The sequence below is a fragment of the Falco punctatus genome, assembly GCF_963210335.1.
Source record: "Falco punctatus genome assembly, chromosome: 2".
Taxonomy (NCBI): Eukaryota; Metazoa; Chordata; class Aves; order Falconiformes; family Falconidae; genus Falco; species Falco punctatus.
In genome coordinates this window covers 44,613,390-44,632,297 of record NC_137581.1, presented here as the reverse complement: position 1 = coordinate 44,632,297, position 18,908 = coordinate 44,613,390, and the positions used below count along the sequence as shown (strand labels likewise).

The 18,908-nt window shown below is 40.4% G+C and overlaps 1 protein-coding gene across 9 annotated transcripts in view; it reads left to right on the top strand.

Annotated features, from left to right (window-relative positions):
- Positions 1 to 18,908, top strand: part of KLF12 (KLF transcription factor 12) — a 279,952-nt gene that overhangs the window by 174,194 nt on the left and 86,850 nt on the right. For 8 of the 9 annotated variants that reach the window (XM_080374423.1, XM_080374427.1, XM_080374429.1 and 5 more), the window contains one exon: positions 10,818 to 10,877. The exons of the other annotated variant lie outside the window; for it this stretch is intronic. In XM_080374423.1, the coding sequence (XP_080230549.1) occupies positions 10,818 to 10,877 (60 nt within the window). The remainder of the gene's footprint in view (positions 1 to 10,817; positions 10,878 to 18,908) is intronic. 9 annotated transcript variants of the gene reach the window in all.

The window sequence follows — 18,908 nt, the reverse complement described above, 5'->3', positions numbered from 1 at the left end:
CGTTGTGCAGTTTTGCCTTTGTTAAACAAAATACTGAGCCCAGTTTGTAGATGCTGGTGGCAGGTGCAAGACAACAGTTGACCTTTTCCTGGTTGGTTTTCGGACATGTTTGAAGTGATCCTGCATAAGGATTATAAGTGTGTGTGTGTGTATATATATATGTGTGTGTGTGTGTGTGTGTATGTATTTGCCTCTTGCTACCTAGTCTCCAAGAACAGAAAGGGATTTCAAATACCCTGTGTGGAGTATTTGCTTTGGGTCGGTCCTGTGCAGCCCCTCACACTACGTGTAGGGCTGTGGGGGCTATGGGGAGTTGCCTTGGTGAGGCCTCTGACTTTCTCTGTGTGCTGTCTGTGGGGTTCAGGATTTGTCTTGCCTAGTTAGACATCTACAACGTAGATATCTGCATCTGAGCTAGTTATCTCACCTCCCTGCATATGGGCTAGATAGCAGTTGGCATGTCCAGGTGGTAATTCTTTTGACCTATTCTAGCTGTCTAATTTAGGGAGAGAGGCAGACTCAAGTCCATGAGCACCCATTCCTCTCCATAGACTGCAGGCGGTGTAGACAGCTGCCTGGGACACACGTGTCAGCACTGCAGATCTCTGATGTGAGGTAAGGTACGGCAATCCACGGCACCTGACTGGGGGACTCAGCATGCCAGAACGTGGGAGTGACAGGACAATACTGAATGCTCCAGCATCTTCCTTTGGTTATGTATCTGCCAGGTGGGGTTAGCAAAGCCGAGGTTTTAAACACAAGCTGAAGGAAATCAACAAGTCAGTGTTTGGGGAGGAACTGTTATTTTAATAAAGCCATGTTTAAGCTTCTTGTCTTAGAAATTACCTTCTGTGGTTCACAGGGCAGTTTGGAATGCCTACATGAAAGCTTTGCTTTTCGTGTCCTCTAAAACTCCAAGCAGCCTGTGTTGTTGCTTTGTGTCAGGTCCACTCTAGCCTTACAAGAAAAGAATTCTTAGCAGTAAAAATTGTGACAATCAGACATTAAGAGCCACATGTTTGGCATTAGTTTTTATTTACACCAACAGAATGTCATTTGCCTGCATATTTGTAAAATAACCAAGTATGACTATTTTTTCTCAGGGAAATTGCCTTCTTGCTGCTAGCTTTATATTGGCTGAGCTTCCAGACTTCTCAGTAGTTCTTTTGGAATGACTTCCTAGTCGTCCTTCAATTCAGCAAACCCAATCAATAATGTAAAGTTACAGATAAACGAAGTCATTAATTCAAGCAGGGTACTTTGCTGAAATTTCTTCATTTGACAGTGCTGCTTTATGGCAGTTGCTATGCCTTACCATTATATAGACTATGAGTAATTTATTAATCTGAGATAATATGCTCTGGCTGATAATAAATATTGCAGCAATATGTAGATTTCAGTGGGCTTTGCATTGTAAGCAGCATTTCATCCTTTTTGTAGCATGTTTTACAAACTCATTCTGACATGTAGCTCTCTAACAAAGAGCAGATTTGCCTCTATATGTCTGACACCACTGATGGTTATTACACAGCAAGAATAACATCGTATATTTTGGGTCAGAACTCAGATACGCTCTAGAAATCTTTATGAAGCCAAGGGAAGAGAAGGCACTAGTCAAGCCCTAGAAGACCAGTAACACTTTTTAAGGGCCTCTCTCAAAGGCAACATGTTGTTCCCTCAGCCTGGCAGCCCTTCCATCCCTAGGCAGCCCTGATGCATTGGAGCTCAGGAGCCATCTCCATGTATATAGTGATGCAAACCCTGAACAGGGCATTCATCTTCTTTCCCTGCACGCTTGCACAGTAAAATTTGTTATTTTACAGCATGCAGCCCTCTTTCCCTGAACACACACAACATGAGATCTCTTAGTTGCAGAGGCTGAGGGCAGAAGCGGGAGAGGCAGAGGGTGATTTTTAGCATGAACTTTTCATCAGTTTATCAGTAAAAATCCAAAGATCCAGGAATTCCTCCTTCTTGATCTAGACCTTTTTCTCCTTATGGGTTGTAGGCAGAGGGAACCCCTTTGACAAAACGATTTTTTCTTTCAAATAATGTCAAGGAAAAGCTGGACTGTGCATATAAGTGGATGATGCTTATGGTAGCTTTGGTTTTCTGGCATAATGGAGGGACATAAAATTCAGAGAGGAAATCCTGAATACTTGTAGTTATAGCACCAGTTAATTCTTAGAAATGTGATTTGTCATTTGGATGTGACCATGGTGACCTTTAGCATGAACTCTTCTTTGCACTGAGCTGGGTGCTGCTGAGTGCTTGTATGAAAATGAGATTAGGGGCTCTGACTCTATCCAGTTCTCTTTGGTTATGTGATTGATACATTGATGCTAATGAGATCATTTTACTTTATTCATAAATTCTGCTGGCTTTTATTATGGCAATACAGTGGAAGATAGTTTTGGGTGCTGCACTAGCGATAAAATCCACAGCTGACAGACAGCAGAGCCACAGGATCAATGTATTCTCTTAAATTGGAGTGTATTTTTCAAGCCTAAACTTCTCTCCTTAGATCTTATTTTTCCTCCCTCCTCTTCTTCAATGTAAATCAACTCATGTGGTTGATTTTTATCCCTTTTGAGGTTTATAACTGTGTTCCCATCAGCCATTCACTTTCCACACTGGTTTTGTCCATCTTTCTACTTCAGTTGCAATCGTTACTTCCGTTGTGCTATTCATTACAGGGAACTTTCACCTCAGGTTTTTCTTCTACTTGCAGACAAAATACATTGTCCTGAGTCTCCAAGAAACATAAACGAGGGTGTTTTGGCAGTACTTACGTGAACTTTGCTTCTTTCTCCACTGGCACATGCACCCTCCATGAAAAAATGCTCATTTTAAAACTGGCACACAAATGGATGGTGACTTTACAAATGAAGAACTGAGTAGTGCTGGTCCAGAATTTCTCAATAAAGCACTTTTTTCACTGGAGAATGCTAATTGATCTAAAGCAAAATTGTGGGAATACATCGGTATCAATTTTACTTTTCTCATAAAGATTTCCCATGTCTGGGATGTGTTTTTCCATTGCAGTAAGGCTTTAGAGCACCATTTCTCATGAAGTCCAACAAGGGCAAGTGCAAGGTCCTGCACCTGGGTCTTGGCAATCTCAAGCAAAATACAGGCTGGGCGGAGAATGGATTGAAAGCATCCCTGAGGAGAAGGACTTAGAGGTGTTGGTGGGCTGGAAGCTCGACATGACCCATCAATATGTGCTTGCAGCCCAGAAAGCCAAACATATCCTGGGCTGCATCAAAAGAAGTATGACCAGCAGAGACTTTTTACAAGGGCATGTAGGGATAGGACAAGTGGGAATAGCTTAAAACTGAAAGAGGGTAAATGTAGATTAGACATCAGGAAGAAATTCTTTCCTGTGAGGGTGGTGAGACACTGGCACAGGTTGCCCAGAGAAGCTGTGGCTGCCCCATCCCTGGCAGTGCTCAAGGCCAGGCTGGATGGGGCTTTGAGCAGCCTGCTCTGGTGGAAGGTGTCCCTGCCCGTGGCAGGGGGCTTGGAGTGAAATGGTCTTGGAGGTCCCTTCCAACCCAAACCATTCTATGATTCTAAGATGGCACAGTTGCTGCCACGCTCCAGGGGGGAAATTGGACCCCACACTCATAAACAGAACTGCCCGTGGGCCTCCCACCTCCCCACAGGCTGTTATATGGTGGGGCTTCTCCTCAGCCTCCTCCAGAGTTACTCTACAAACTGAACTGACTTACTAAACATGAATAGAGAGGTGTATATGCTGATACTTAAGTGAAATACACTGGTGACATAGAGCCCTGTAAGGCAGGCAGGCATCTGTATTATGATTGGTGCTCCCACTGTGTCATTATTTCAGGGATGTTTCTGTTCTAGTTGTGTTTTATTTTTTTGTCGGCAGTCTCGGATAGAAATCCTGCAGCAGAAAAGAAAAGGTTTCTGCAGTGAGAAGTGTTGCTGGGTCAGAAGTCGGCTAATGACCCAAGGGCGGTACTGAGCTGGCAGAGGTGTACTGTGTCTCAGCTAGCTTTGGGAACCTCTGGGCAGTACTGGACTTCCCAGTTTAGACATATCCTTGCAGCAAGGTTCCTGTCTCACAATGTAATTTATCCAAAAGTTAGGCTCATATATTTTGGATTTCCTCCATACAGAGATGCACATACTCCCAGGTCTGAGCATCAGTTGTAATCATCTGCTTTTTGGAGGTGTCTGCCTTCCCCAGTCGTTACAAAGAAGCCAGGACAGATGGCTTAGGGAGAGTGGTTAAACTTAACATTGCTGAAGGTTATATATGAGGAATCCCCCTGTACGTGACTTTCTAAGGCCATGCTGGAATTCTGTGACTCAAGAAGAAACAGAACCAGTACATCTAAACTTTGGGCATGTGCAGCTAGTAGAGGTGTGATTTGTCCTACCTACATGTAGTTCAGTTACCTTGCTGAAGAAGTGCTGACTTCTTCTACAATGTATTTATATATTGCTTTACAAACTTTCTTCTAGTAGAATTTGAATTCTCGGAGTTCTCTTGTTTATGTATAAAAATAAATGTGCCTAAAGCTGTGCTAAGGACTTCTACTGCAAGAGCTTGAAAGCCATGTATACTTTTGGGAATTGGTCTTTAGGCACTAACTGTGAGCCTTTGGTTTCAACAATCCAAATGGACCTGTATTACTCTTAAAAGGTCCTTTTTCTTTTTTCTTCTTTTTTCTTTTTGCATATGTGAGATTTTACAAAAAAAAAAAAAAAAAAGTGTAATAACTTGACAGTTGGGCAGTAAAATCAAAGGGTGCCATTCTGTGCATGCACATTGATTCTAGGTTTTTTGGTGTGGAAATTTGCCAGTATATATCCCAGAGTCTTTTGCCAGGATAACAGATTTCCCATCAGCCAGCAATCATTAGGAACAAGGGCCAGGTGGATGGCAACTGTAAATCAAAAGCAGCTTCTATAAAGAAATTGACATCACTGCCTGCTTTGAAAGGGTGGTATTGCTTAAATGGCAGTGTATTAGGAGATAGGGGTAGAGTCAAATTGTTCCCTGAAGAAAGGTAATTTGAAAATAAAAGTGCTTTTAGCTTGGCCTACACAAAATTACGTTTTCCTATCATCTCCCCTGTAACAGTAGAGTTACCATGACTATTGAGTAGATGAATTGAGAGCAAGGACCCATTGCCATTAGGATGTCTCTTCTCTTCCCTTCAATCACTTTGAAGTGCTAGGCATTGCTTTTCAATACATATTTTACCATTGCTAGGAGTGATTTTCCTTTTAAGAGAAATATTTAAATTAAGTGCATAATAAGCTGGAAGAAGCAAGGAATCCTGGTTCTGTTGAAGTCCAGAGGAGTTTTACCATTAACTTCACTGGGTCTAATGAGTAACCCTGAAACTGTAACAAGTCTGGATGCTGAAAAGAAAAAATAACTCAACACTTAGGCTATTTTGTGGACCAATATGGTGCAGCAAGACAGGTATTTGTAACGTGTGGATTCACAGATACCTTTCTGTATGTCTTTTTCATTACCTCTATCTATCACAAGCAAACTTTCAAAGATGTTTCCCAGCTTCAGTTCAGTGTCCATAGTGAATTGTCTCATATAACTGTCTTCCCAAAAATAGATTGTTTGTTAATTAAGTTAAATTTTAGTCTTAAGAAACTGCCAGTCATTTCAAGGTAGTTATCAAACTTTGCCATTATTGGAATTTTACATTACTAAACATGTTTACACAAATGTGCTTTGGAATAAAGTGCCTCAAAACAATAGTGTATGATTATAATTCACATAGCAGTTTTTATCTTTGTAGTGCTTTGCAAACATTAACTAATTAAATTGTACAAGTCCCCAGTATGTTCAAATATTATAATTATCTGCAGGTTAGTGACTTGCTCAAGGCCTTGCAGGAAAGCAGAAAATGCGCTGGGATCAGGAACGTCTGCCTTCTAGTCCCATGCTTAATCCACTACAATGTGTTGCTCCAGAGCGAAGCTTGAGTCATTAGTGGTTAGATATGTGAAATGCATTTTATTGATAGGAAGGCAGGCATTGTGTAATTGCTTGAAAAGCATGACACCGAAGAATGAATTATAAATAACATTATGCATTACTGCTACCCAGTTAGCAGTTTGTACACCTATTTGGCATCTGTTTCCCCAGTGATTCGTTATTCAGGTTTTTTCTGTTTTTTTTCTTCCTAAATGAGCACAGAAAGCAGAGGCAGAGTTGTGAGCATTAAGAAATTCAGAGCTGTAGCAAATACTCATCAGTACAGATTAGATAGCAGAACATTGCCAGAAAAAGCCACAATAAAACTACCTCACTGAACTGCTACCTTGACTTCTGATAAGAAAAAGAAAGAGCATTGTCCTCTGCTGTCACTTGAGCCAAAATTACTTCTTTTTTCATTATCTAGATCAGATAACTTTTTATCTTTCCTTTTCCATAAGGCAGTTCCTGTGATTTTGTGACAGACAAAATGCAGCACAATTAAATCTTAATAGCAGTGCTTATACTGATTTATGGAAAAATGTTCTTGAGTGTTTAGATCAATACATGCAAAAAACACCAAAAGTTGTGTAGGTCACAGGTATGTAAACCGCATGCAACGAAGAACACAATGAAGAGGGGAACACTGTTTAGCAAGGCATGATCGAGTGAGCAAGTGAATACAGGAATCTTAAAGAGAAAACATATTTTCTGCCATTTTCCGTTTTCCTGCACAATGGGAAAAGATTGTGCTAGTTTTCCACTTTATTAGTTCAGGCCTCTTTCACTAACAGTGACTCTGCTGCAACCTCGTTTCTCACAGCTAGTTCTTTTTAGGCTGGAGATAAAGAGGAATGAAAGGAAGTTCATGGATGATGGATATGTAAGAGTTTTTTGTGCTGAGCCCATGTGCCAAGGAGGTGTCACTCTCCATGTGTATGTGACTGAGGGCATGAGTGTTACTCTTTTGGACATATCGAGAAAAGGATAATTGGAGCTGAAAGCCACCACATGTATGAAGTTACTCTATCCAAAATGAAAGGAATTCAAGGCTGAAACAAGGAGTAAAGCAACACGATGGCTCACATAATAATATCTAATCCTGAGGTGTGTCAGAAGTAATGATAGCCACAGGTTTCAGAGTCAATCCAAGCACCTTCATTGTTATAGCCATGATGATGATGTGTCAAGAACGAAGTTTTGGCTTCGTTTCTATTTATTTACCCTTCTGGGACATACTAAGTTGCCACAGAATACAGTGGGGCAAGGAAATAAAAAAAAACTGAGGCAGGAAGAAAGTAAGGAAGAGATCAGGGTGGATCAGAGGAGGCGGCAGTAGCCAAACCACTCTTGCCTAGCATGTGTCACTGAGCTCAGGCAGTGTGGAGCAAGCTGGCAGGTACTGAGGTCAGAGGTTCCCTAAAAAATGCTCATCCTAAATCCTGTCAACAGTATGTGCTCTTAGTGGAAACCTCCAGTGTTGCAAACAGAGACTGAAAAACTAAGTAACTTGGAAATGACCAGAAGCTTCCAGCAGGCATGAAAAGAAATACTTGGATTTCTGAATTCATTAAAAGTCAGCGGGAGTCTGTCTTGTCAAAACACCTCCCCCAATTATTTTTATTAAAAATACAATATTTAGCATAGGGATGGGATACTGTTTGATAAAGCAGGGACACAAAATGCTGTCAGACAGACAAGTTGCTTCACAGAGAACTCACCATGGTGTTTATTTTAAGAACTGATAGCCATTGCTATTTCTGTGATCAGTTGCTTATCAGGGCCAAAAAGTCAAACCATTCATAAATAAGTTCAGAGGAGGAACTGGAATAATGACTGAAATCTTAGTCATAAAAGTTTCAAAAGCAGAGTAGCAGGATAATGTATAATAAATCATTTGCTGAAAACTCTTTACTCAGCTGAACAGCTTGATTCCCTTTGCACTCAATATTTCCACTTCCAAACTACTCGCTGTCTGTATCACCACATCGTTTCTGAGATTCTTAGCCATTACTAAGGCATAGTCAAATTAAAATGTGTTTTTCCTTTTGCTTCAGAGGACCTACCAAGTACATGCAGTTCCGTAACAGGTACATCCTTGTCAATATACTGCATAGCTTAGAGGTACCGCTATGCTCACAACACACGTGAAATACTGCAGGTACCCAGAGTGCAGATGAACCATTACAGCACGGGCACTTTGAGACAAGGTGCAGATTGCCTGCTTTGGGGGAGGTCTGGCAGAGCCATTCTGAGGTTATGAAATAGGTGATTGGCTCCAGCAGTGTTTCAGAGCACCTACACAAGGCATCAACGCTCCCACAGTACAGTCAACACAGAGTTAAATGCTCTGAAGTTCAATGGGCAAAGCGATCGCCTTCCCAGAGCTGGCTCCACTTACTTGCTAGGTACTAGGATATGAGTCATCTGTGCTGTCTTTTTGGAGCTTGGGCTTCTGACCTGTAGTTGTTCATTAAAATACAGTTTGAGGGGGAAATAAAGTAATAAAAAAAAAGAAAGCCAGCTTACCTTCCCAACTACTCATTGTGAAAATAAAAGATCAAGTACTTTGTTCTCTGCTTACCTATTTCTGCCTGTATTAAAACGCAGAGCATGCTGTCCTCTTCCTGCCAGCCCTCAGTCTTGTTAAAAATGCAACAACCAGCAGCAGTGGTGCAGCCACCCACGTCTGGCATAAAAACCTAGTGGTTAGAGCACTGACTCAGGAAGCCAGATACCTACATTTGCCAATTCTGAAACGTAAGGCTAGAATGCAAAAGATATCTAGGAGTGTTCCTACAACATCCTTTTCTTTTTCCTCTTACACTTGTATTTTGGATTGGGAAGTGACTATTACAGATCCCTTTTATGCTGGATCTGAGTTGTCAGGTGTGTTTTAGGCATTTTCATAGCACAGATAAGGTTTGAGTCCCAGAGGCAAGGCTTGAGCATTTCTCCCCATGGTTTCTGGATCAGAGCAGAGAGTGGGTGGGAGGCCACAGCCGTTTGAATTTCAGGCCAAACAAGAGTAGAACACAGTAAGTTTTAGGTGTCTGTGAGGTTGGTTGGAGGATGTCTGGGTATCTTTCACTTCAGTGCCTGGATACTGTAGGTTCTAACCAGAGTTTTAGTTGCCTGCTAAATTTCCAACTGACAAAAATTCAGCATGCAAATACTTGTCATCCTCACCAACTGTATTCTTGCCTGCCCTATTGCTTAGCTGTTACAAAGAGGCCTTTATGAAAAGAAGTGTAGAAAATTTAGCATGATGCCTTCTGGGCTGTTTGTATCAGCTGTAGAAATAAATATTTTTCCAATAAGACACAGACATGATTATAAATTAATTGACAAGGGAGACAACAGTCAGTGTTATGGTGTCCAGTTGCCATTTTTTCAGTGCATATTGATTTCAGTTGAGGGTTCATGGGCTAGGGGAGATTTTGTTCCAGTGCCCTTTGGTTAGGTACTGTCACAACTGTGAAATAAAATCTGTACCTTATGATACCATGGGACAAGTTGTCTGAGGTATGTTACTGAAGAAGGAAGGGACTGTACATGGAGAGTGGAAAATGAGGATGGAAAAAAGACGTCAGGCTGCGATAGAGCTAGTAACTTTGGCTTTGAAAATTTGTGTACATCATTTTAGAATCTTGATAGCATATTTCTGTTCCTATCAGAAATTCAGTGTTTAACAAATGGCAAAATCAAGCAAACAGTAAAGATGACCAGTGTCTACTATACACTTGAAGCAAGGAAATGTGAGAGCTTCAAAAGTTGCAGTGCAAAATCTTGGGAGAAAATAGATTATTTGTAAGTTTCCAAGGGCCAGTGGAAAGTTCAATTATATAAATAAAGAAAAGTTGCTTTGAAAATTTCCTTTTCACTTTTAGCAATTAATGTGCCAACATGGCCATTTTAATTGAGCATTTTAAGGGTTTCAAAATGTATCCAGTGCAAATGCATTCAAGTGGTTGTGTGCTAGAACATTTTTGTGATTCATGTTGTTATTCTAATATTTTTGCTAGTTTCTTGGGCGTTGGCCTCAGACTAATTTCATGCTACACTGAGTGGTCTAAACCAGAGGGAGAAGGACTGAAGGGAGTTATTCATGGACTTGGCTTTCTACAGGTTTTTCTTTTTTTTTTTCCCTAACATGATGGAACTGTTTCCAGAAGCCAGCTGTATGGTGCTTCTTGTTTGAGCACATGCAGTAGATCAGGATTTGTCAGTGAAAAGGATCATTCCATGTAGTCCAAATCCCAACACAGGAGTTTATACAGCTATGATACCTTATATTTGTGTTGTTCAGTGTTCCAAATAGTGTTGTAGAAGGTTACCTATTTTCCCTGGAGTCTGTTTTAAGTAAAAAGCATTAAAGGCTAGGTTTTTCAGTGATGTGTTGGGAACAGTATTACTTAAGTAGCAGAATTCTGGGAACAAATGTTTGCTCCAGCCTCTCTTTCCTCTTTGTGCAATGTCTACCTGCTCTAGAATCACATAAATTTTTACCTCTTGGTCACTGATTATTTTTTAATAAGAAAATATGATCCACCGTGATCCAAAATTACCACTAAGTGACACCTGGGCCCTTAAGCTTTGACTCTGCTGCCATGCAAATTAATGGCAGGGCTCCTAATGACTTGCTTAGCATTAGTTGGACCTCTACAGAGCAATTTCACTTTAAGAAGGATTTTTAAGCAAATGGGAAAATCCTAAAGTCCCTTCCACACTGAGGTCATGTGCTTACTTTGCAGTAAGTGTTCCTCAAGCTTGTCTAAGTCCCCTGCAATTGTTTGGGGTAACTTAAAATTCCTAATTGTCTGTGTTCAATTTCCAGAGAGAGCATGTGGGGCTGTGCCAGGTCAGCTGTTAACCCTTTTCGTTTTTTCAACTCCAGGTATGAAGCATTTTATTGTGTATTATATAATGTTCTGTTTTATTGACAAAGTCTAGTAGCAGTGCTTTTCAGTTTTCTTTCCCTCTTTATGTCATGGCTGGGTGGTATGCGAGATAGGCAAGGTCCAAAGCTGATTTTTACTATTGCTTTTTATATTTTGGGGCTGAGAGGGTGGTGGTGTCCATCATGGGAAAACTGCAAACTTTTTTTCCAAATCCCAATGACTAAAATATGAGAATAGAAGAAAAAATATCCTGTCTGGCGTTTGATAATGCAGTTTAAAATGTCCAAAAATAGTCTACTGAAATTGAGTAACAAAGTTAATGTGAATCAACATAGCTTATATTATAATGAGTCATTGCCAGTTACCATGAGACAGTCAACAAGCAAAGCTGTAAAATGTAGGAATAGGTCTTTGCAAACATCCCCTTGCTTTTTTTTTTCCCCCCAAGGAAGCAAAAATTTTAAAACCTCACTGTGTAATGCACCTAGCAGATGCCCCGCTTTAGAGTGCAGACTTGATATACAAATCCATTGTGGGAGTGACTGCAAGGACTATTGTGATGCCATAAGGTGCCTTGGGTTCATCTCCTTGCCCAAGTAGAAATGATGGCACATGATGGAAAGGATGTACCAACGCTGATAGGATCCCTGGGTTTTTTTGGAGTCATTGATGTTGGTTTATTGGGTTTTAAAATAGCGTGCAATGAATTGTCTACTCTGTGTGCTTGCTTGCTTGCTTGACCTACCCCCTTCTTTTGATTGTTTTGTGGGCCCCTAAAAAGATTCCTTTGGAGTCAGAAGTATAAACCCATCAGTTCACTGCTTTACCTAGTTAGTAGTAATCCCTGGGCCCTCTATCTGTGGAGTACAGAAGGAAAAACAACTTTGCACATTTGATATAAGCAAATAAGTTGCAGAATAAATCTTCACATTTATAGGTAGAGCTAAGCTTCATAATACAATTAAGAAGACAGCATGTTTAAGAGCAATTGCACTCTCAAATCGATAATGAGAAGTCAAATACAGAAATCATACCTCAAATCTACTCCGAGCTCCAATTTGCACTTAATTGCATTACAGCTGGTATGTTCATATTAAAAATTTGCAAGACCTTATTACTCATACATTTTCAAAGTAGCGGCAGCAGCAACTTCTCTGTTAAAACAAAATGCAAAGCTTTTAAGGTTTCCTTGGGTATGAAATTGAGATGGTATGTGTATTTTCAAAAAATCCTTCAAATTTTCTTTGAACTCATGGAAATTATCAGTGCAACTTCAGAAATTATTCTGAATAGCCTACTGGTCTCCCAAAATGTTGTGTTTCTAAAATTTCTATTTCAGATAAAATTTTGAATGCATGCTCCTTTAACTGTAATTAACAATAATATTCTATGTAGTCACCAATTATATTAGCTTTTCTTCTACAGGAAGCATTTTCAAGAAGAAGCCTTATGTTGTCAATTTTTTGCTCTTTTTTTAATGTCATCAGTATTTTGCTCAAAAGTTTGCTCATGTAGAGTTTACACATACCATAATAATGAATATAAGATCCTACTAATGAGGCCCCCCTGAACAACATGCATGGTAAGATACAGATGAGGATGGCATAAGTCATCTCATGTACCAATTCTAAACCACTGAAAGTTTGTTGGCTCTGACTGGAGTGAGATGAGAATAAAGGACCAAATTGTTGAAGAAAGTCACATCTGTCAAACTTTGTTTAGGCCATGTGGACCTGTCTATAGAGTGAAAGGTGGAAATGAGACCAGTGAGATGAATATTTAAGTCAGTGTGGCATTTAAAAATATGAATTTTTATGGTGCACTTAAAACGGCTCACACTGCAAGTAGTATTCCTCACAGCTGGTCTTGTTTCTTGGAGTACAGCACTATTGAAGTTTAGGAACAGTAACTGCGTGTCAAAAGTTAATTCTGCTACAAATAAATACATCTGTGTGAGTGTATATATTTCATATGAATGAAATATCATGCCCGCCCACTTCGGTTTGTTTTTTTTTTTTCAATTTTGTATTACTACAGTTATCTTTCTCCTCTAGATTTCAAGTTATTCTTCTGTAGTATTACACTCAAGATTATGGTATTCTAGTTATGAAAATATAGGAATATTCTTAGATATTTAATTTTCTTTGTGGTGGTGGAGAACAGAATGGATCACAAAGCCTTGAAGAAATATTTTTTGTAAGCTCCTTTCCATTTTTTTGTATTGGGCTCATTGTAAGTTTTACTCAAAACTGTTTCTACACAAATGTTATGCATCTTCTGACCTCCATGGATGGCCACAGGCTGGGAGTGTTGCTCCAGTTCATTCATACATATCTAACTGTTCCTGTAAAACGTTGAGAATTTTGTCCATACTGCATCCTCTGATCCAGGAGTGTCCTGATGCACCATTTCACTGGTGACAAAGTGACACTATATGTGAGTTTCAGATATTGGTGGGCTCAATATCCTCTTGGTTCTTGGTGTCTCACAAAAAGTACTGCTTTTGCTCTTGTATAATTTACCCCTATTCTTCTTTTTGACACCTCATTCCACAGGCTCAGCCAGATGGGAGATGTTTGGCAGCTGGAGAACCCAGATGCCAAATTCTGGAATATAGCTTTCCAGCACTGGCATGTGAGTTCATAGCTGGCTTCTTGGCTTGCACCTCTGCTAGCTTCTTGGCTAGCTGTCTAGCTGGCAGCTGGAGCACTGCCTCTGGGGCTATGTTAGGGTCAAGCTGCTATGGAGTTGGATGACTTTCCCGATCTGAATTATCCTGCCAGACACCATTTTCACCTTAGTTTGCTTTGACTCTCCACTATTCAAAGATGGACGTTTGCACTGCTCTGTTTTATTCCTGCCATTTGTAAGACTAACGTGAAGTAGTAGTTCTCATTTGTCACCAGTTCAAGAAGAAAATAAGCATTGCAGAGTACATGGTTTCATTTGTTAGGATCCCCTTTCAGTTAGGAGGAATGTAAGGCCCAAGTCTGTACTTGCAATTTATCTCCAGGACCAAACTGTAACTACAGAGCACAGGCTTTAAGAAAGTGTATTTCTTATGTGTAAACTTTGCTTGCTTTCAACTGTGAGTGAATCTATCCTTTGTTGAACAGAATAAAAGTACACATTTTGGGAGACTGTGAATCATTTTAAAGAAAAAGAATAAGGAATAATGATGATGATAATAAATAGAATGTTACTGGTAATAATTAAGAACACTGCCAGAAGAAAATGCTTGATCTTCCCTTTGCCTGATTTGCAATGTCCTCATTACATACTTTAGTTTTACCTCAGGTTTTTTGTTGATTTTTTTTTTTATAAATGAGGTAATGAAAAATTAATGCACCTAGGATAGCCAAAGCATTTGAAGTAATTCCCTAATCTACGTCTTTTCCTCTGTGCAGCAGAGTGCGTAAACATTTTCAGTGGGAAGAACTGCAAAATCAGGAGGTCACTGAGACTTCGGATACTTAGAGTAAAGTACAGATTAGTTATACCTGCTATGAAGTTTTCATTCCCTCACTCAGCTGTAGTGAGAGTATCTTGTGCTACACTGGAGACAGTGGTATCTCTATTACACACTCACAGAACTCTTTAAGCACTTCAACAAATAGCAGTTGTGCCTCACTTGGACACAAATTTCTACCTGTATGTTAAGGTTAAGCTTTGCAGGGTGATCTGACCTCTGAGGACAAGCACCTGAATTCCACATTGTAGTCACTGGAGAGAATTGTATGTTTCAGGAGCAACCAAAAAGGAGACGCTACTGATCTAGTTTAGGTGTATACTCCGCTGACGGCCTAGGGAACATAACTACTTCCATGGAAATAAAGCCCAGTTACATTAGATAAATCATTATTGACTATATAGGGAACCAGTATGGAATAAACCATCCATTTCACTTGGAGATAGTCCACATAGCCCTTTCTGGATGATAATGGAGCAGAGGTGATTCTTTTGAAAAACAAACTGGCAGCAGCAACAGCAGTATTTCCACCTTTGCAGGAGAGCTTTGTTACCTAATTTGTCAACAAAGTGGTAACCTGACAGAGGTTTAGGTTCTCAGCACAAGCATCACGGGGTTGTTTTAATCATTGGGATCCCTGACGCAGGCCTAATCAGAGGAGATACTTGGGGAGCAGTGGAGTCTTTCATCTACCTTCTTGCTGAACTTGAGCCATCATATAGACAGGAGCACAGAAGTCACAGGCTGGGAAGAAGAATGGGTAAGAAGAGCCTGAATCCTACCTGGGCATGGACAGGAGTGGGACTGTAGGCTCCATTCCGTGGAGCCTAGATTAGGCCTACCTGGAGAAACATTAGGCCAGAAACAGCCACGGATACTGAAACAGTTCTCCTCTCAGAACTGAGTGTGCAGATTTCTAGTATGGAGCCAGAATCCCCCTTTACTGCCCAACCTTTTAGCCTCACGGCTCTTGCATTCCTGGTTGCAGAGAGGCCTAATGTGCAGAAGACCCCAAGTCCTTATAGCTGAGTTATTCCTGGGGTAATGGCAGTGCTGAATCAACCTTCTGTCTGAGAAGGACCTACAACTGAAGTCTCTCCTTCCCTGGGTGAATTACCTGACTGCAGGGCCACAATACACCACCTTGCCAGTGCCACCATCATCAATACTTTGCCTGCCTTTTGGGGCTTCTTCGCCAGACATAGGCAAAGTTCAGGACCTTGTCCTGTCTGTAGGTGAAAAACAGGCAGGTGCCAGAATGAGTAGGTGTGAACATGTGCCTTTGAGTGCCTTGTGGTTGGCACTCAAAGAAGCTCCGGCTTAACAGTGAAGACCTCATGAGTTGAGAGACATGCTGGCTAGGACTGTTAATGAGCCAGATGTGGGAATGCAGTCACGGACCTAGGAAGGCTTTTGGGTGCCTGCCTTCCAAGTCAGGGCTTCAACCTGCTGGTTTCCACACTTCTCCATGAATTAAACTTTCCAAACTAGATTTTCTCCTTTCAAATGAGGAAGCTTTCAGTGTTTTTTAATGTAGTAGAATTAAAGATATTATTCCATTATCTGGAGTATGCCTTTTCCCTGTTTACCTGTTTCTACCCTTTTGCCTATCAAAGGATGGGTCTGGCTGGTCTGGAATTTTGCAGCTCAGTCACAATTTCTGCCCCATTAAAGAGATTCTTGTCACTTTCCATATCCCAATGACTTTGGAAATCGTATATGAGGTAGAGCAAATTTTCTTCCTATTTTTTAAAAAAGGAGCTCTGATTGTTGTCCCTTGTGCATTCTTTTCAAGCTGAGAAACAGTGTGTGGTGTTAAAAAGGAAAATGAACAACTGCAAAGATGTTTCTCCCTTCCCTTGCACCTTTAGTATATTCTGTAACCCAGTTACTGTAGTGGCTTTTAAAATTTGCATACTGTCAAGAGGTTGCAGTAAAGTGTTCCTCATGGGCCAATGTGACTGCGAGGGATGGAAAAAGGTTACAGAGCAAACAGAAAATCCCTGGTTTTGTTTATCAACACCTTTTTTCACCTAATGGCCAATACCTGGAGAGAGAATCTGTCCACTTCAGTGAAAGACTAGCTTAGAGTTTGCTGATTCCCAAGGCAAAAATAAGGCATAGTTTCCAACTTGCAAGCTATTCAGTGTGTGTGATGAGCTGAAGTAATTTGTGGATTTGTATGTTGCATTTTGACATGATTAAATGTTTTAAGTTTATTGATTTCATGCTGGGGATTAATGATGCTGAATGAAAAAGCATCAAAGAATAAGATGTGTTTACATGCCTGAGTAAAATATCTTTAAAAAAGAGCCAGAGTACCTATTATTGGATAGGAATGAGAGAAGAGCAGCATAGGACCAATCATGCATTCTGCATCAAAAGGAAAATGAATTAACTTCTTTAGGCATAGAAAGAAGAAAAGCAAAGATTTGATAAAGATTGACTGTACCTTTCTGAATGCTTAACACTTGTGTTTGACTTGTTATTTTGGAAGAGGGGATTAAAGAGGTTTCATTATCAGTTACCGCAGATCTGTTCTACTGAATCAATCAAAGCATGATGCTTAGCTGCTTGGGATTAATGAAATGATCTTTTAACTGGAGAACTTGTTGGTAACAGCATGTTAATAAAGTACAAGACCCAAAGATACTCAGTGCAACTGTGGACGTGGCATACGGTAAAGGTGGTATTTGCCGCTTCTTATATGCATAATACTTTTGGATCTGTTTGCCGTAGCATATGAACTCAAAAATATATTGTTGTCCCAAAAAATGTTGATAGTTCTAACTGGTTTCTATCTGCTTTCTGCAAATGTTCCTACTGGCTGTCTAGATTCATTGGTCATATCTGGATTTGCAGTTAGCTGTCACATTCTGTTTACCAAGATAATAGTAGATGGAGATGGAAAAGACCTATTTGCTCGTTAAATCCGTCCTGTTGAAAGCACAACATAGGCTCTTCCAATAGTATTAAACTATTAGTACCCCTGATGTTAGCCAGAATGCTAGGGAGAGAATTTATTTCTGCTATATCTGTGGGGAAGGATGCCTTAATGATCAAGTTAGCATGTGAAATACCTGATGCACATGAAATACTCCCTACTGAGCTAGGGAGAAGTTTAAACGTGCAGTCTAGTACAGCTGAGTAAATACCTGATGAGACCAGCTCATGCACACATTTGCTTTTTCTCTGCTGATGCTCTGATCCAGATTAGCATATGTGAGATGAATTCAGCAGTCTGATACACACTGCAATTTATTTGTCTCAGAAGGGGCTGAATGATTATCCTGGGTTTGGGGCAGCAGAGAGGGATGGGTTGACAATGTAAGGTTATTTTTTACCTCGTCTTGCACTGCTTAATACAAGACCCGAAGCTCTTAGTTACGGAACAAAGTGTCTGAGCATTAACCGAGCTTGTGCAAACCCAAGAGAAGAGTAATGACTGTTCCTCACAAGCTTCCTGCCTCCATGCAGGTGCAGGAATCAGGAGGGCCTGAATAATTCTTAAGGTGCAAATTAGCCCCAGCTTGCTCCCACTGCTTGAATTTTGCTTCTGGTTACCTACCTAGTTGCTAGAAAGAGCAGAAATAAAGGAAGCTTAGGAAACTAGGGAGGGCAAGGCAAAAAGTGTTGCAGTTTGAAGGCCAGAGTCACCAAGACTGGTGAATACTGGGTGTGTTTGAAGGCTTGGTGCTTGTTGAGGAATTGGACTGTGCATTGATTATTAATGACATGTTTTCTTAGGAAGAAGTAAGCTCTGGGGTCCCATTCCATTGCTCTTGGACAGGGAAAAAACTTCCTTTTAAGAATTAGGTTTTTCCCACTGTTATTGTTACTGTTTCTAAAAATTACTGGTTAAAAATCCCAAACCTTACAAGCTCATTTAAAGCCTGGTAAGCTCTTTCAGAGTACGCATTTATGGTGTCATGGAACTCAAGGGTCCAGAGGAATTTAATGAGAAGTTTTGGATGTTAGGATGGTTACTGCTTCCAGTAAACATGGATGCCAAGAGTTTGTATGAAACTAGTTACATCTGGAAATGCAGTGTGTAATTAGCTTGTATTTTTATCATTTAAAAGACAGCATTCCTCTCTTTTAAATGCTGTTAGTGATGGCTATGTTTTCTGTTGGATTACTTAGCTGCTCTTCTGCCCGGAAGAACAAAGTGAGAGGCAAGTGGTGCTTAATCCTTCTGCTGTACAACATTGCAGCTCACCCAAATATCAAGTAAAAGGTTTTGCTGAGCACTGTTGTTATGGGAGAACACAGATCTCTGAACAGTTTGTGTGTCACCACACAGTACAGAGAGGAGCCAGTCTGAAAAAGGCAGATTCTTTCTGCCACCTGCCTGAATAGGCCTTTGATATCTCTCATGTGGGAGATGGAAACATCCGACATCCGCAGCAGGAGCAGGAACAAGGTAGTTAGTTCTCCCTGTTGGCAGGTGTTCATATAGAGAAAAAAACTCGTAATGTTTTCGCTGTGCTGAATAGGAAGAAAAGAACAGCAGGAAAAAAAGCTTTGTATTAGTGGTTCTGAGGGTTTTCTGTATTGT